Consider the following 19,404-nt stretch of genomic DNA (forward strand, 5'->3'; position numbering starts at 1 on the left):
TCTTACTTAATCCCATCAGAACCCTCTGAAGTCACCGCTTGTAGACTTCTGGAAGACTCCAGGCTCAGAGGAACTGCCTATTCAATTAGATTCTCTATAGTATGAAAACAGGCCCTTCAGCCCAAGACCACACCGATCCTCTGAAGAGTAACCCATCTCCCTATACTATATTTACCCCTGACTAATACACCCAACACAATGGACAATTTAGCATTGCCAATTCACCTAATCTGCACATCTTTTGTATTGTGGGAGGAAACCAGAGGAAACCCACACAGGTGCAGGGAGAATGTGCCAACTCCACACAGACAGTCACCCAAGGCTGGAATTGAACCCGGGTCCCCAGAGCTGTGAGGCAGCAGTGCTAACCACTGAGCCACCATGCCACCCTTGGGAATCTTTAATTTCCAGGCAATTCCTTCAGAGTTTGCCTCAATGCAGATTCCACAGGGTCCTCTTATACAGTTCCTATTTGCTGGCGATCTGAAAATCTGAGCCATTGTTATAAAAGAAAAAATGTCTGTTGTTATTTCATCAAGGGTGTATGTTGACAGAGACCTATTTGTTTTTTTGATTTTGTGGTTAGTAACTATAAATATTTAATAGGAAAAGAGGAAGCAGTGTAATATATTAATTTGGAGGGACATTATAAAATAAAGAGTACTATAATAAAGGAACAGAGAAGTCCTGGTTAAGTTATTAATGGTGGCGAGACAGCTGGGGAGAGCTGTTTAATAAACATACTGCATTCCAGACGTCATTAATAAGGGCACAGAGTCCAAGAGCAGGGAAGTTATGACAAACTTATTTAAGTCACTGGTTAGACCTTATCTGGAGTATTGTGCAAAGTTCCTGGTGCCACACTGTATCTGAATATATTGGAGGAAGTGCAGAAGATGTCAACAAGAATGGTTCCAGAAATAAGACTCGCCAGTTATGAGGATGGATTAGAGAGGTTCTGACATTCTCCTTGGAGAAGACAAGGCCAAGAGGAGATTTGTTGGAAGTTTTCAAAATCACGAGGCCTGGACAGTGTAACTAGAGAGTAACTGTTCCCAAACAATATTTTTCACTGTATCCCAGTACGTGATAATAATAACTAAATAAATCACCAGAAATGGATGGAGAATCGGGGGCAGTTTTAAAGTGATTTGCAAAAACAGCAAATGTGAGGTGTGAGAAATCTTCCCACATGGGGAGTAGTTAGGTTATAGAATGTACTGCCTGGTAGTGTGGTAGAGACCAGTTTAATTGAGACACTCAATAGAGCATTCTATGTAAACAATGCGCACGTTCATAGGGAAAAGGTAGGAAATTAGCACTGTTCCAATGCTCTGAGAGCCAGTGCAGAAATGATGGGCTGAATGCCCTTCATCTGCATTGTAACAATTCTATGATGTTTGTGCATATTTACATCATTGAATATTGTGGGATCTGAACATCCTAATGCCTGTGTTTGCAAGTTTCTTTCAATCTGCACCCATGGGTGGGGGAAGAGGTTGGTGACCTTACCTGCTGTGCTGAATTTATAAACCTTTTCTATGATGCTAGCCTGATGGTAATGACACACAGCGCTACCCTCTTTGAAGTGATTTTTATTCTTTTTCACTCTTACTGTCCTGTGTGCCTACATACAATACACCTCCTGCATCAGTGTCCTCTGAGAGGCTTAGAGACCTAAATTAATGATGTCCCACAGTCTTCCTTTCTGCGTACTGCCAGATCCTGCTGCCTTGCCTGGTGTTCCTGTCAAAAAGTATGATGAATAGACAGAAACATGCAGTGAAGTTATCAAAGAGCAAAGTGTGTAAGTGAAGTACTTCTTCCTTAAATGGTTAGCTTCTTGTGCAGAGCTGAAGTTGCACACGCAACTGTTTTTCTTAAAGTCTAACTAAAATTTCTTTACATTCCAGCAAGCGGGCCTGAATCTTTCAGTTCCCAGAGCAATGTAAAAGGGACTGAAGTCTCTGTTATGCATTGAAACCCTGTGCAGTCATTGCTCACGTTATAATTGCACACAGACCTATTAGATTTCTGGGGGGGATTCATTCACGTTACTCAGGACACTCCATTAATGAACTCAGGATTACAAACTTGAGTCACTTTGTGCAGGAATTACTTGAATACTTACCCTGGAACTATTAATTTGTGGTGTAACTTGCAGATTACCCAACGTGACTGAACTGAACATGTTGACTGACTGCTACTCCCTCCCCAACTAATTAGTCTTCCCACTGACCTGACACCCCCTCCATCCAAAGCCCACCCTAAGTACTCCAGGACCTGGCTTCGCACTCACTCACTCACCCAATCACTGACAGGCTTAAGAACTTTAAAATCTGTTCTGAAAGTGGCAGATACTGTTATAAAAAGCAGCACATCCAATCTTGGTTCAATTACCTCGGTAGTCATTTGCCTTGCCCTAAAGATGCTGCTCTGGCATAATTTGGTTATTTTCGTAGTGGGATCAGAAGTCCCAGTTGAAAATGTGCAATATCATTGAGATGTAGAAAGCTTAATGGCAACTCAGTAGGTCTAGCATTGTCATCAATGGCTACACAAATGGGTCATCAATGAAATTGTCAAATTCTGGATACCACTCTCTTTGTTTCAACAATTAAAAATCACGCAACACCAGGTTAAAGTACAACAGGTTTATTTGAAAGGACAAGCTTTCGGATCGCTGCTCCTTCATCAGGTAACAAGTGGGGCAGGATAATAGGACACAGAATTTATAGCAAAAAAGATCAAAGTGACATCAACTGATGTGATGTATTGAACGAAGCTCGATTGCTGTTAAGTCTTTACTCACTTAGAATGGAGATCAGGTTTCATTGATTCATATATAAATCCCAGATATTCTTTCAAGCCACAGCTCCAAGATAACTTATGGTTTTATCAGTATATAAAAAAAAGGCCAGCTCAGCTCAGACAATGCGTTAAAGGTGTGAGGTTAGAGTCTGTCTGCAACCTTACCCTGAGTCAGACCAGTTCTATTTCTCAAGTAGAAATTTATAAAATGTCACATTAACTGACTGCCTACAGATTGTGAGCTTTTTAAACAAAATAGAATGTATCTGCAAATACAAACCTGAAAATGCAAATTCACCCCATAGATGCATATGTGTGTGTGTGTGCATGTGTGTCTGTGTGTGTATAAGGGAGAGAGAAAGTGCGTGTCTGGAGGGTTGGGGGGAGAGAGAGAGTGTGTGTGGGAGAGATGGAGAGAGTGCGTGCGTGTCTGTGTGAGAGTGTGTGTGTGCATATTTGATAGACTATGTGCATGAGTGTGATGGAGTATATGGCTGTGAGAGGGTGTGTGTGAGAGAGCGAGAGAGAGAGAGACAGAGCGTGTGTATGAGAAAGGGTCTGTGTGAGAGTGTGCATTTATGTATGTGTGTGTGTGTGTCTGTGTGTGTGTGTGTGAGAGAGAGAGAGAGAGAGACAGAGCATGTGTATGAGAAAGGGTCTGTGTGAGAGTGTGTTTATGTATATGTGAGTGTGTGTGACAGAGAGAGAGACAGAGCGTGTGTGTGAGAAAGGGTCTGTGTGAGAGTGTGTGTTTATGTATGTGTGTATATATGTGTGTGTGTGTGTGTGAGAGAGAGAGAGAGAGAGAGAGAGAAAGAGCATGTGAGTGAGAAAGGGTCTGTGTGAGAGTGTGTGTTTATGTGTGTGTGTGTGTGTGTGAGAGAGAGAGGGAGAGACAGCGTGTGTATGAGAAAGGGTCTGTATGAGAGAGTGTGTTTATGTATGTGTGTATATGTGTGTGTTTGTGTGAGAGAGAGAGAGACAGAGTGTGTGTATGAGAAAGGGTCTGTGTGAGAGTGTGTGTTTATGTGTGTGTGTATATGTGCGTGTGTTATGTGTGAGAGAGTGAGAGAGAGAGAGAGAGAGAGACAGACAGAGCATGTGTATGAGAAAGGGTCTGTGTGAGAGTGTTTATGTATGTGTATATATGTGTGTGTGAGAGAGAGAGAGAGAGAGAGAAAGAGACAGAGCATATGTATGAGAAAGGGTCTTTGTGAGAGTGTGTGTTCATGTATGTATGTACGTGTGTGTGTGTGTGTGTGTGTTTGTGTGTGTGAGAGAGAGAGAAAGAGAGACAGTGCGTGTGTGTGAGAAAGGATCTGTGTGAGAGTGTGTGTTTATGTATGTGTGTGTATGTGTGAGAGAGAGAGAGGGCGAGACACAGAGCGTGTGTTTGAGAAAGGGTCTGTGTGAGAGTGTGTTTATGTATGTGTGTATATGTATGTGTGAGAGAGAGACAGAGCATGTGTATGAGAAAGGATCTGTGTGAGAGTGTGTTTATGTATGTATGCATATGTATGTGTGTGTAAGAGAGAGAGAGACAGAACGTGTGTGAGAAAAGGTCTGTGTGAGAATGTGTGTGTGAGAGAGAGAGACAGAGCGTGTGTATGAGAAAGGGTCTGTGTGAGAGTGTGTTTATGTATGTGTGTATATGTGTGTGTGAGTGTGTGAGAGAGAGAGAGAGAGAGAGACAGACAAAGCGTGCGTGTGTGAGAAAGGGTCTGTGTGAGAGTGTGTGTTTATGTGTGTGATAGTGTATAGCATAGTGGGGTCACCTACACTGTGACATGAACCCAAAATCCCAGTCAAGGTTGTCCTGATGGGTATCCAACTTGACTATCAGGCTCTGCTCGCTTATAAATAAAAAGTCTGCAGATGCTGGAATATAAAATAAACCAGCAGAAAGTTGGAAGATCACAGCAAGCCAGGCAGCATCAGGAAGTGGAGAAGTCGATGTTTTGGGTATAACCCTTCTTTAGGACTTGGGGGGGGGCGTTGGTATAGGGGGAGCTGCAGGTAAAGGCCTCTCATTGGTGAGTCTGTCCCTCAATAACAGGGAGGGATGGAGATCCAACCTTTCACTGTGGCTTTTGGACTTTCAGAGATAAAGAGAAAGGGAGTGTAAATAAGCACTGCACATCTGGGTTTTCACTCAGGCAATGTTTATCATCATACAAAGTTAAACCTTTCAAGTGCAGACTTGTCAGTATTCCTTAAGCCAAGTTTAGCTCCCGTGTTCCAGAGTTTCCAACCATTAGACTTAACTGGAAGAAAGGAAGTATTGCAGTGCATTGCGAATTATCGCAGAGAAATATTACAGTTACAACAAAGTGTTTACTTTGGATGATGGACTTGCAGACCCATTAGACATTGTTTGTGAATTACCATTTATCTAGCACAAGGAGAATTTTAAACTTCTCTAGTACCTTTGCATAAGAGTTGTAACCCCAATTCAATCTGGATATATTCCTGGAGGTTTCATCCTTTGGCTGTGATCTTCCCACTCTGAGAAACAGCCCTTTGTTTCAAAATAAAACTCCAATACTTTTGTAACTAAAAAGAGAAATGTTTGAAGAAAACAATTTCAAGAACAAATATTTAACACCCCTTTCCCTCACCAAAGCAGTGTCTACAAATTTAATATTTAATTTCTGGAAACAATATGAGATTCATGAAGGATTAGTAGTGCAACACAATGGCATTTTGTCTTTGTCGGTCATTTGGAGTCCTGAGGCCAAATGTAAAGGGATTTCTGCTTGATGTCCATATCGGGAAGTTTTGTAGCATCTGGTGACCTTATTTTCTTTGATGGTGAATATGTAAGAAATTGTCCAAAAGTTGGCTCTAAGGCCTGAGTTAGATTTTCAACTGGCCATGGAGTGGGGGCTCAGAGTAGGTAGGAATTAAAACTTGAGATCCCAATGCCCCTGGGATGAGTTGTCACTGAGTCCCATCTGGAGGAAATGTCAGCTTTGGTCAGCAAGATAAAAACATGTCCGGCACCAGAGATAAGGGTGGAATCTTTCAGGCCTGCCCAAAGCTTTTTGAAGGGCATGCAGAGGGAGCTTAATTGAGCAAGAGGCAAAAATACAGTTTCCTGAGACTGGGTTATAGTTTTGCTATTAAATTCTCAAAACTGTTCAGCAGCCTTTCTTGCAGTCAGTAGTATGTCTCAGTAGTACGTCGTGAATACCCATAAACACCCAGCAAGCCGGAATTATGTTCATGGGGACAATTTTGGATTGGTCCAAAGCCATAAACATTTGTCCAAAACGCTGATCGTAAATATGAGGTATATGTTCGGTGGGGTAGACTTCTTTCTAGGTGCTCTAGTAAGTATGCACCCTTTCATAGTTCCCACTGAGGCTTCAGAATAAATCTTGCAAGGCCTTTCTGTGGTCTTAATGTTAACATTGAAGGAAATTAGAGTTTAGATCAGAGTGGTGCTGGAAAAGCACAGCAGGTCAGGCAGCATCCAAGGAGCAAGAGAATCGACGATTCGGGCAGAAGCCCCTTCATCAGGAATAGGGAAATCAGCCTATCTGGCAAGAAAGAGTGGGGCATCTGAACCATTAAAGTTTCTCAATGAATTTTGTTTTTGCCTTATTAAAGACTTAGAATAGTTGTAAACAAAGCTCAAGCAGTACATGATGCATCTCTCAGGTACCTGTGAGCTGAGAAGAGAAGAAACCATATCTTTGAGGACCTATCCTTGTTCCATCCCTTTGCTGAAACCCTTTGCTAGATTTTTACGTTTTTCTATTAAGATGGAAGGTCAGAGTTCTTGCAATGCCTGGCTTGCTAAGTATTCTACATCCTTTTGTGATTGAACAGTAGACTGTGGTACATGTATGAGAGTTGAAAATGTGTTGCTAGAAAAGCGCAGCAGGTCAGGCAGCATCCAAGGAGCAGGAGAATTGACGTTTCGGGCATGAGCCCTTCTTCAGGAAAGGGTTCTCATACATGTATGAGAGTCACAACCAATGTGTTGTGGGTGGTACAACATTGGTAACGGTAATAAAGTGCCACACATTCAGGGCAAGATTTGATGGAGATGCCTGATACCGAACCTCTCGGTGTGACAGTCTTCTCAGAGGTAAAGTTGCACTATTTCACACTAGCGCCCCCACCCCCCCAACCCCCACCAGCCCCAACCCCCAAAGAGCTGGAGTGGAAATACCTTTGACTTTTGACCCATCTCCACAGTGAGTGTGCTAAGAGGAAGGTTTCTTCCAGAGACCCAGAACTCATCTGGGTGTCAGATTCTCAATTCCACCCTGCTGTGTCAGAAGATTGGGTCTTCCCCTGCAGAATGGTCTTTAGCTTCTGCAATGCTTTGTTCCCAATTCTCACTTTGGACATTCGAATTTCTCCTTCCCTCTCCAAAGTAACAGCTGGAGGAGGGAGGAGACACTATCAGATCCTTGTAGCCAGCTTCTGCTTCTTTTAGCTGCAGTGTGCTGGAAGGTCATGGGCCATTCCTACAGACACAACGGAGATGACTACACTGGTCTCTGCACTCAAAGGATCATCCCCTGTGTCCAGTTCATTCCCTGTACTGTTAGAACTCCATGAGAACTGTTCCCTCTGTGACACCCTGGTCCACTCCCCCATCACTCCTTACATTTATCCCAGAAACTGTAACTCTTGCCCATTCACCTCCTCCCTCCTAACCATTCAAGGCCCCAGATTTGCCTTCCAAGTGAGCATTGTTCTCCTTGTACTTCTTTCCGTCCGGTCTACTGCATTCACTGCTCACTACGAGATCTCCTCTACATTGATGTGGAGGTGCTGGTGTTGGACTGGATGGATAAAGTCTGCCATAAGCTTGTGATTTCAAATAAACCTTCTGGGCTACAAACTATTATCACATGACTCCTGACGTGGTCTACATTGGTTAGACAAAACATAGTTTGGGTGACCACTTTGTGGAACATGACAGCTCCGTCTGTAAGAATAGCCCTGACTTGCCAGTTCCTCGCTATTTCAGTAAACCACCTTGCTTGTATGTTAACATTTCCACCTCAGACCAGCTGCAATGTTCCAAAAAAGCTCAATGCAGGCTGAAAGAACAACACTTCAGTTCAACTTAGCCTCTATGACTCAACGTTGAGTTCCACAGTTTCAGAACCTGAACACATGATATCAGTCCTCCATGGTGGCTCAGTGGTCAGCACTGCTGTCTCACAGCATCAGGGATGCGGGCTCAATTTCACTCTTGGGGCACTGTCTACGTGGAATTTGCATGTTCTCCCCATGTCTGCATGGATTTCCTCTGGTTTTCTCCCACAGTCCAAAGGTGTGGATTGTCCATAGTACGCAGGGATGTATAGGCTAGAGGATCAGCCACAGGAAATACAGCAGAGTGGGCCAAATGAGATGCTCTTTGGAGGATCGATGCGGACTCATTGGCCGAATGGCCTGCTTTACAATGAAGTAATTCTATGACTTAATTTACGTTCTCTCCCTGCACCTCTACCAGATCACTATAATCCTCTTATTTGGTAATATTAAGGTTGCTTCCCAGACCATGTTAGCCAATGCCTTAGAACGACCCATTGGCATGTTCCCAGAGCCATTTTCTGTTTAGATTAGATTAGATTAGATTCCCTACGGTATGGAAACACGCCCTTCAACCCCAACAAGTCCAGACCGACCCTCCGAAGAGTAACCCATCCAGACCCATTTCCCTCTGACTATGGGCAATTTAGCATGATCAATTTAGCATGGGCAACACGGTGGCACAGTGGTTAGCACTGCTGCCTCACAGCACCAGAGACCCAGGTTCAATTCCCACCTCAGACAACTGTGTGGAGTTTGCACATTCCCCCAGTGTCTGTGTGGATTTCCTCCAGGTGCTCCGGTTTCCTTCCACAGTCCAAAGATGTGCAGGTTAGATGAATTGGCCATGCGAAATTGCCCGTAGTGTTAGATGAAGGGGTAAATGTAGGGGAATGGGTCTGGGTGGGTTACTCTTCAGAGGGTTGATGTGGACTTGTTGGGCCAAAGGGCCTGTTTCCACACTGTAAGTAATCTAATGCATCTGACCTGCACGTCTTTGGACTGTGGGAAGAAACCAAAGCAACCGGAGGAAACCCACACAGACATGGGGAGAATGTGCAAACTCCACACAGACAGTCACCCCTGGCTAGAATTGAACCTGGGTCCTTGGTGTTGTGAGGCAGCAGTACTAACCGCTGAGCCACCGTGCCATCCAGGTTACTTAAAAAAGTAGACTGAATCTGGAAGGTAGTGTGGTTGTGAATGGTAGGTGCAGTTTGAAATTGAACTCTGTTCTTTGCTTCTGCAATGGTTTAACATGTGAAAGAGAGGACTGAAAGGTTTTCAGACATTGCATTGCAGTGGAGGTCTTGGTAAAAGAGGTGGAAGAGAGGAGAGGAGAGATGTCCAATTAAAATGAGAGGGGCTGGAGGTTCACTGGATAGAAAGGGGAGATTGAGAGAAGCTATTTTCTACTGTTTGGCAAGTATAGGGCTCGTTGGCTAAGTCAAACATTTAAAGGCAGATCATTAGGAGTGAAATTTGGAAATATTTCTTCAAGTACAGGATTCTAGAAGTTTGAAATTCTATTGCACGAATTTGATCAGCCCAGATCTTTTAAAAATTTTAAAACTGATCGTCAACAGTTTGCTAGCCACTAACAGTCACCATTAACAGCTATACACCTGAGCAGCCAGATCATTATCCACTCACTTGTCTGTCCAATTATTCTCCTCTCTCTTTGGGATCTATCCCCACCTATTGTTTACTCCTTACCTGCTCCTCAACCCATCTTCTGCATATAAACCAACATTTTCCTGGCTACCATCAATTCTGAGGAAGGGTCACCAGACCTGCTGAGCTTTTCCAGCAATTTCTGTTTTTGAACCAGTGTTAACGTTTTGAATTCTTACTGTATCAGTTAGATCTCTTACAGCAACTATGCCAGGAGTTCATTTTCTCCTTTTCTCAAGAAACCTTTTCTTACAGGGGACTGTTTTAAGGCTGGTAAAGTATCACTACTCTCCTCAGGGCAAACTGTAAGGGCGACGGGGAGGGCCAATCAGTAAGGGGATGTTGGATGGAAAAGCGAGAGTTGAAGAAATTTCATTAATTATTACATGCAGATCCAGGTTTCAAGATTGAGTCATCGGACCACACCCACAGAGTTTGTAAAAACACGAGGAGTGAAAGCTGTCCACAGCTGTTCACTCGGTCAGAGCTCCATAGCATCATTAATGTCTCTGATCTCACAGTTTGGGATGCCCTGAATTATGCTGCGATGTTTCTAAGATCACAACTGTAACTTTTTTTGGGCTCTGTTGCAGCCTGACCTGTAGGCCTATAATTTCAACTTTTTGCATATCTATTTATCCTGCTTGAAATTCCCGGTTTTCTGCATGCTCTGTGGCATTAAATTCTAGCATTATTCTTTGTGCTATTTCTAGCTGGAGCATTATATCCAAGAAAATTAAGATCAAAAGTTCAAAAAGTTGACAGACAAAAGACTTACCAGATTACTCACTTGTTCTTGGATGAAAGTTGGCTTTTCATATCACCCTGCCCAATCTGGGTTCCACTTCACATTTTGTTGGTTGATGCAAGAAAGCAAGTCAGACTCTACCTTCCCATCCCATTGGAAGTTTTAGCTTTATGTTTTTAGATGGTTCCTAGTTGTACCTTTATAAAATGTCCTTATGTATTCTTTTCATTGTTAGGTTACTCAGTCTGTATCATTCTTTACTTTTTGTCAGGAAGTTGGAAACACATGGTGGCATGATTGCTCAGTGGTCGTCAGTGCTGCCTCACAGCACCAGAGACCTGGGTTCGATTCCAACCTCAGATGACTGACTGTGTGGAGTTTGCACATTCTCCCCATGTCCATGTGGGTTTCTTCTGTGTAGTCTGGCTTCCTCCCACAAACCAAAGATGTACAGTTTAGGTGGATTGGCCGTGCTAAATGACCCCTAGTGTTCAGGGATGTGTAGGTTAGGTGTTTTAGCCATGAGAGATGTGAGGATGGATCTAAGTGGAATGTTCATTGAAGCGTTAATGTGGACTCATTGGGCGAAATGGCCTGTTTCCACAACGTATGGATTCTATGCATATAAATTGTTCTTTGAATTAATGCTCACACATTACTTCAGATCCTAAAGATAGCAGCTAAGACATCATTTACTTAATTGTTAAGCAAATCTCTATGAGGTAATCTGCCTGACGTAGGATGCTTTTTGATGTTTAATCCTTTAAGCTTTTGCATAACATGGCTTAGTTTGTAACATTTCTGGGATTTAGTCTACTTTGTGGGAAAAATCCATTTAAACATCTTGCTGGCCAGCTGTGCTGATTCTGTTGTATTGTTCATTAGACTTTCTGATGTTTTGACCATTCTATTATTTATTTAGCTGAATCAATGTGCTTTTGTCTATCTGTCTCCTTTCTTGCCTAAAGGTTATGTTTCATAACCTTTGCTTTGTCCAAATACCAACTTTTCTTACTGCTTAGCGGAAATTCCCTTGTGTAAGGCTTCCAAATAATGTTGGACAGAGGGTAAAGGCCACAATACTAAGCAATGTTTCTGTCAAATGGATTCCTATGTGATGAATTATTGAACTTGCTTTTTTTGTGTATTTAGATTCTGGACTAATTCTGATCGTTTCTCTGGTTGTTTCGAAACAATGCATCAGGCCGCATTGCAGTACCAAACTAATGGGGATCTGTGCTGAAAACAAAAAATCATGAAGATCGTAGCGGGTCAGACAGCATCCATGGAGAGACAGCAAGCTAACGTTTCAAATCCAGATGACTCTTCATCAGAGCTGACGTGAAGTGTGGAGGGGACAACATTTATACCATAGTTTGAGGTGGAGGGGGTGGGGGTGGGAGGTAGTGGGTGTAGGGTGCTGGTGGAGAAAAGATGCTGATAGTTCAGGTTAAGTGATTGGAATGTGAGAATGGCAGAACAATGGTGTGTCATCTGCCAGACTTGAAAGGAGAGCACCTGGGATGAGGGGAGGGGAGAAAGGACATGATAATAAGCTAATGGGTGACCTGGTGGCACAGTGGTTAGCATTGCTGCCTCACAGCGCCAGAGACCCGGGTTCAGTTCCTGCCTTGGGCCACGGTCTGTGTGGAGTTTGCACATTCTCCCTGTATCTGCGTGGGTTTCCTCCGGGTGCTCCGGTTTCCTCCCACAATCCAAAGATGTGCAAGTCAGGTGAATTGGTCATGCTAAATTGCCCGCAGTGTTAGGTGAATGGAGTAACTGTAAGGGAATGGGTCTGGGTGGGTTGCTGTTCGGAGGGTCAGTGTGGATATGTTGGGCCAAAGGGCCTGTTTCCACACTGTAAGTAATGTCCCTGGTGCAGTGGTTAGCACTTCTGCCTCACAGCACCAGAGTCCCAGGTTCGATTCCAGCCCCGGCCAACTGTCTGTATGGAGTTTGCACATTCTCCCTGTGTCTGAGTGGGTTTCCTCTGGGTACTCCGGTATCCTCCCACAGTCCAAAGATGTGCAGGTCAGGTGAATTGGTCATGCTAAATTGCCCGTAGTATTAGGTGCATTAGTCAGAGGGAAATGGGTCTGGGTGGGTTATTCTTCGGAGGGTCGGTGTAGACTTGTTGGGCCAAAGGGCCTGTTTCCACACTGTAGGGAATCTAATCTAATCTAATCTAAAAGAATGGGAAGAAATGGTTCACAGTTTGAAGGTGTTGAACTCAATATGAAGTCCAGAAGGCTGTAAAGTGCCTAGTCTGAAGATGTGATGTTGTACCTCCAGTTTACGCTGTGATTCACTGCTGAGGACAGGCAAATGGGCATTCGAGCAGGATGCTGTGTTAAAATGACCAGGAATGGGAAGGTCAGGGTGCTTCTTACACACAGACCAAAGGTGCTCTGCAAAGCAGTCATCAAGTCTGCGTTTGATTTCTCCAATGTAGAGTAGGAGCACTCATTTTGTATGTTCATGACTTATCCTCTTTCTAGTATAGTTTCCTGCTTGAATTAAGTTATTGCTATGCCTTCAAGCACAGAACTCACTGGGATCCTGGCACCCACACAACTTCAAGCCCCTAACCAGTTCAAGTCTAAAGCTAAATGTTAATTCTTCTGGTTGGGCTAATAGATTAAAGAATACTTGGCTTTTTTTAATCTCAATAATTGTCTGCCTAACTGGTCTAGATGAATTATTATGGGCAGTGAGGAAATGTCAGAGACATTGAGCAAGTATTTTGGCTGAATTAGCATCAAGCTGGAGAACTTCTCTATTGTTATGAAAATGGCTGGGGACGAACACATCCAGAAGTCTCGCCCTCGAACCTGACATCTATTACTTCCTAAATGACACATCGGCAGTTCACAGATGCTACACATGTTAAAGTGCAATTGTCGCAGGCTGATCTGATTTTCACTGACTGGATGAAGTGATGCACTTTTGACCTGGTAGGAGAAGATCTGAAGCAACTGAAAGCCTTTGGCGAGGCAAAGTATCCTTTCGGATATGATTCCAGGCACCTTTGGGGGTGGTCCGGTGCCTTTGGGAAAGATAAGGAGTCCTATGGGATAGAAAGATATCCTTTCAGACTGTTAAATGTAGATACGAACACTCAGAAAGTGTGCATAAACTCATTGGAGCTGAAGAAGTGAGCCATTGAAGGATAAGTCAAAGGGAGCTGTCACACAGTCAAAGTATTTAAAACATTTGCTCTTTAAATACTTTGTAAAAACTGTCAGAAGTGTTTAAAAATACCATACTTGTTGTTTCATTCCACCTTTATAATTCTGAGGTTTATCATTTCAGGACTAATGCTGCATGGCTGACTCATCACAGTGGAGTATTTATCACTTCACAGATTAATTGACAGTTGTAAATGGCTAATAGATTTTTGAACTGAGTCTGGTATTCCACTTTTTTTTAAGGGATTGAAGAAAGCTAAATCAAATGAATAGATTTCATCAATTCCTTTTTTTTAGAAAATAGTCATTTCATAGATAAATACCGAAGAGAATATGAAATATAAGGGTACGTTAGCTAGTAATATAAAAGAAGATTGAAGTACTTTGTTTAGGTATCTAGAAGTTAAGAGAGAGGCAAAGAGTGGATATTAGAAAATGAGGCTGGGAAAAAAGAAATGGCAGATGAACTGAATCGATATTTTGCATCAGTTCTCACAGTGAAAAACAGCAGCAGCATATCAGAACTTTAAGAGTGGCAGGAAGTAGAGGTGAGGGTAGTGGCCATCACTAAGGAAAAGATGCTTGGAAAGGTGGAAGGTCTGGAGGCGGATATATCAGCCAGATCAGATGAATTACACCCCAGAGTTCTGAAGGAGATAGATGAGGAGATTGTAGAGGTAGTGATGATGCTCTTTCAGGAATCGCTGGAGTCAGGGATGGTCCCAGAGAATTCGAAAATAGCTAACGTAACATCCCTGTTTAAGAAGAAAAGGGGCAGAAGACAGGAAACTGTAGGCCGATTAGTTTGACCACAGCCGTTGGTAAGATTTTAGAGTCTAGTATTAAGGATGAGATTATGGAGTACTTGGAAGTGCATTGTAAAATAGGCAGAATCAACATGTCTTTGTCAAGGGGAGGTTATGCCTGACACATCAATTAGAATTCTTTGAAGAGGTAACAAGCAAGTTCAACAAAGGAGAGCCAGTTGACATGATCGATTTGGATTTCCAGAAGGCCTTGGACAAGGTGCTGCACAGGAGGCTGCTAAATAATGCTAAATAAATTAGGGTTGCACGGTGGCTCAGTGGTTAGCACTGCTGCCTCACAACGCCAGGGACCTGGGTTCGATTCCTGCCTCAGGCGACTGTCTGTGTGGAGTTTGCACATTCTCCCCGTGACTGCGTGGGTTCCCTCCAGGTGCTCCGGTTTCCTCCCACAATCCAAAGATGTGCAGGTTAGGTGAATTGGCTGTGCTAAATTGCTCATAGTGTTAGGTACATTAGTCAGGGGTAAATGTCGGGGAATAGGTCTGGGTGGGTTACTCTTCAGAGGGTCGGTGTGGACATGTTGGGCCGAAGGGCCTGTTTCCACACTGTAGGGAATGGAATCAACTCAAATCATAAGTTAAGAGCCCATGGTGTTAGGGGCAAAGTACTGGCTTGGATACAGGAATGGCAGGACTCAGAGAGTAAAGATAAACGGGTCTTTATCAGGAATGGCAACCAGTGACGTGTGGAGTTCCGAAGGGATCTGTGTTGGGACCACAGCAAATCAGGTTATACATTAAAGATTTGGACGAAGAAACTAAGGGCATTTGCAGATGACACAAAGATAAGTAGAAGGACAGGTAGTGTTGAGGAAATAGGAGGCTGCAGAAGGACTTGGACAGGCTGGAGAGTGGGCAAAGAAGTGGCAGATGGAATACAATGTGGGAAAATGTGTGGTCGGAAGAATAGAGGCATAGACTATTTTCTAAATTGGAAAGCGGTTGGAAATCTGAAGTACAAAGGGATGTGGGAATTCTAATTCAGGATTCTCTTAATGTCAAACTGCAGTTTCAATTGGCAATTAGGAAGGCAAATGCAATTTTAGCATACTTTTCAAGAGAGCTAGAATACAAGAGCAGAGATGTTCTGCTAAGGCTGTATAAGGCTCTGATCAGACCACATTCAAAATATTGTGAGCAGTGTTTGGCCACATATTGAAAGAAAGATGTGGTAGCATTGCAGGGACACCAGAGAAGGTTTACAAGAATGCTCCCAGGAATGAAGGGCTTGTCATATAAGAAGCAGTTGAGTACTCTGAGTCGATACTCAATGGAGTTTAGAAGGATAAGGGAGCTTCTGACTGAAACTTACAGAATACAGAGAGGTCTGGATAGATTGGACATGGCAAAGATGTTCCACTCGTCAGAGACTAGGACTCAATGGCACAGCCTCAGTGTGAAGTGATGACCCTTTAGAACTGAGATAAAGAGGAATTTCTTCAGCCAGAGGGTGGTGAATCTATGGAACTCATTGCCTTAGAGACAACAGTGGCCAACTCGTTGTGTGTATTTAGATAGGTTTTTGATTGGTAAGGGGATCAAGGATTATGGGGAGAAGGGAGGAGAATGGGGTTGAGAAATATATCAACCATGATTGAATGATAGAGAAGACTCAATGGCCTGAATGGCCTAATTCTGCTCCAATATCTTATGGTAATTGTCTTGGCCCATAGCCTTGTATACCTTGGCATTACAGATGCACGCCAGTATTTCAAATTCCCATCTCCTGGATGAAAAAAATGTCCCCACATCCCCTCTAAACATCCTGCCCCTGACCTTAAATCAATGTCCCTTGGTCATTGATGCCTTCACCAAGGGGAGAAGTTCACTCCTGCCTATCCTGCCTATGCCCCTCAATTTTATCCATCTTAATCAAGCCTCCTCTCAATCTCCTCTGCTTCAAGGAAAACAATCCCAGTCTCCTTTTATCTGAAACTCTTCAGTCCAGGGAATATCCTGGTCAATCTCATCAGGACTCTCTCCATTGCTATCACACGTTTCCTATAATGTGGATTCCAGAACGTCACACAATTCCCAAGCTGCGGCCTACTCACCGTTTTATACAGTTCTAGCATCACCTCCCCGCTCTAACACACTGTACCATGGCTAATAAAGGCAAATATTCCACATAGGAGAAAGTGAGGACGGCAGATGCCGGAGATCAGTTTCAAAAAGCGTGGTGCTGGAAAAGCACAGCCTCTTCTTTCATCAGGAAGAGCTCATGCTTAAAAGGTTGACTCTCCTGCTCCTTGGGTGCTGCCTGACTGGCTGTGCTTTTCTGGCACCACAAATATTCCATATGCCTTCTTAAGTAGTTTATCTAACTATCCCTCTATCTTAACATACAAAAAAATTTGACTAATACACAAGAATGCTTAAAAACAAATATTCTTCACTGCTGAATAGTGCTTCATTTAAACATAGAGATGGAATTAAAAAAACAACCTTTTTGTATAAAAACTGAAATGACTGAGGATGCTGAAAACCAGAAAACAGACATTGTTGGAAAAGCTCAGCAAGTCTGGCAGCATTTGTGGAGAGCAATCAGAATTAACATTTTGGGTCCAGTGACCCTTCCTCAGAACTCTCACTTCAATCTATTTGTATCATGTCCCACAAAACCACAGGATGTCACAGGGTACTTTTCAGCCAATTAAATATCTTCTTTGAAAATTTGGCTAATATAATATAGGGAGTCACCTCAAGAGGTCAGAGTTTATTGAGTGATTTATTCAAGGGTGAATAGCTCAACCAGACAGGCAAGACATTCTAGTCATTATATTTGCAAATTGAATACAAGTAAAAAATACATTTATGTTCATGTAGGAATAAGCATTAATTTAAATTCCTACTTGAGTTCACAATTTATATTGGTTGGGTTTGACACTATAACCACTGTTGCCTATTATTTACTTTCTATAACTTGCTGCTAGTTTAATTGACCAATATAATTCACAGAAGCCCAGCCTGACACTGAGGCACAGAAATGTTAGGACAAGTGATCAAAAACTTGGGCAAAGAGATAGAACAGTCTGACCATCCAATGATCTTGAGGAGGAGAATTTTAAAAAATCTTTACTGGAAACTGAGCCTGCAATCTTGCTGAAGTAATTACTGGGAACTGATTATTATCATTTGTTCAAAACATTCTTCCACCTCAATAGATATGGCCAGCTAAGTAATAGAACTGGGAAATCTGTTTGATCAGGTTTAAAAGAGGACCATGAGACTATGTTGTTGCAAGAATTGGGAATGATATGTTGAAGCAACAATAACTTCTTTTTATGTAACATCTTTAATGTTATAAAATGACTAGGGCATTTCATAGATATATTATAAACAAAATATGCCAGTGAGCCACATGAGGAGATTTTGTGTCAAATGACAAAAGTTTAGTCAGAGTAGTAGGTTCCATGGTGTGGTTTAATGGAAGAAAGAAAGGTGGAGAGGCAGACAGTAGGGAGGTTATTCCAGAGCTTGAGGGTGAGAGTAAAGTTGCTGTCACCGGTGGTGGAGCAATTAAAATCCACACGCACAAGAGACCAGAATTAGCAGGGTTCAGTTGTCTTGGATAGTTGTGAGTCTGTAGGAGATTACAATTAAAAGAAAGGTGAGACCATGAGGGATTTGGAATGAAGGATGAGAATTAGAAAATCACAACATTGCTTGACTGGGAGCCTAATATAGGTCAACCATCGCAGGGGTAAATGGGGAACTTTGTGCTTGTTAAAACATAAGCAGCAGAGGTTTGGATGACCTGAAGCATATGGAAGTTAGAATGTGGAAGAATAGTCTCGCGTGCGCTGCCCATAACCCTGCAATTTTATCTCTCTTAAGTGCCCACCTAATTTGTTGCTTCTCTAAGCAATGAAATTATGCTCACTAAATCTCAATGTAGACATTTTTTACCTGTGGACTTTATTGCTGTAGTGCTGTCTTTGTTGGCTATATATTCTTCAGCTTGTCAAAAATATAGCTGCTCATATCCAGATCTATTATGTCCAACTCATCCATCATCAAGCCCTCTGATCCGTTCTCGCTCCTGTCTCCAACTGTATTGAATTCAAACACCACTTTTCATCCTCAAATCCTCTTGCTACCACTCTCCTGAAGCCTTTTTCACTTGAATGAATCCTTTGTATTTAGTTTTTTTTGCACCTCCCTTTGCTTTGCAATTGGTATCACATTCTCCAGATGCAATGGACACCCTCTTTTAAACTACCATTGCATCTATGCATCTTGATACTTATTTAGAAAAACCTATTCTTCAACAGTTTTGGCCTCAGGTCTTATCTCTGGATGAATTAACATCTGTTTGTTCCATTTTTTCAGTAATACAGATGCTACATGATTGTGACTTCAGTAAGTTGGTTTCAAAGAATATTGGATAAGATAGTCATGAATTTATTCATGAAGAATTTTTTTTTCAGAGAAGGTGTTGCATTCATTTAGCTTCATGTCATGAATTGCTGAAGTACTTTCATATCTAACACTACCTACTCTTTAAAAGACTGAATCCCTGGAGCATGGAGTGATTGTTGCACTGTTGGAGGTGTTGTCTTTCAATGAAAAATGTATCAAAAGATTATGTAGCATACATATAATATGTCCAATCGACCAAATTAACTATAGAAAGGAGTGATTGATTAATTCCCTTTTCTGTTTTTGCAGGTACATGGTAATTATACATCCTTTACAGCCAAGACTGTCAGCAACCACAACAAAAGTCATTATTATGAGCATCTGGGGTCTGGCTATTACTCTTGCATTTCCTCAGTGCTACTATTCAGAAATCAAGCATTACCCAGAACGGGTCCTCTGCCTTTTAAACTGGCCAGGAGATTTCATGTAAGTGTGAGCTGACCTTATACATGAGAGAAGATTTACAGGAAAGATACTTAACCTATGCATAGTACTAACTGGGATAAGCAAGCAGCACTGAAAGAGTTGGAGATGCACTTATCAAGGTTTCATGAGACTCCCATTGTACGAACATAGAAAAATAGCCACTGGCACACTTGGATTCCAGATGCAGGCTGTTACTTGTGGCAAATTTGGGTGGGGGGTGTGGTGCGGTGAATGAAATGTTGAGT

At 42.5% G+C, this 19,404-nt stretch overlaps 1 protein-coding gene across 1 annotated transcript in view; it reads left to right on the forward strand.

Moving 5' to 3' along the window:
* The window catches only part of LOC132829112 (neuromedin-K receptor-like), an 88,810-nt gene that overhangs the window by 47,551 nt on the left and 21,855 nt on the right, over nucleotides 1-19,404 (forward strand). Inside the window, exon 2 of the mRNA XM_060846435.1 lies at nucleotides 18,983-19,159. Coding sequence (XP_060702418.1) covers nucleotides 18,983-19,159 — 177 coding nt within the window. The remainder of the gene's footprint in view (nucleotides 1-18,982; nucleotides 19,160-19,404) is intronic.

This window comes from Hemiscyllium ocellatum, chromosome 2 (assembly GCF_020745735.1).
Source record: "Hemiscyllium ocellatum isolate sHemOce1 chromosome 2, sHemOce1.pat.X.cur, whole genome shotgun sequence".
Lineage (NCBI taxonomy): Eukaryota > Metazoa > Chordata > Chondrichthyes > Orectolobiformes > Hemiscylliidae > Hemiscyllium > Hemiscyllium ocellatum.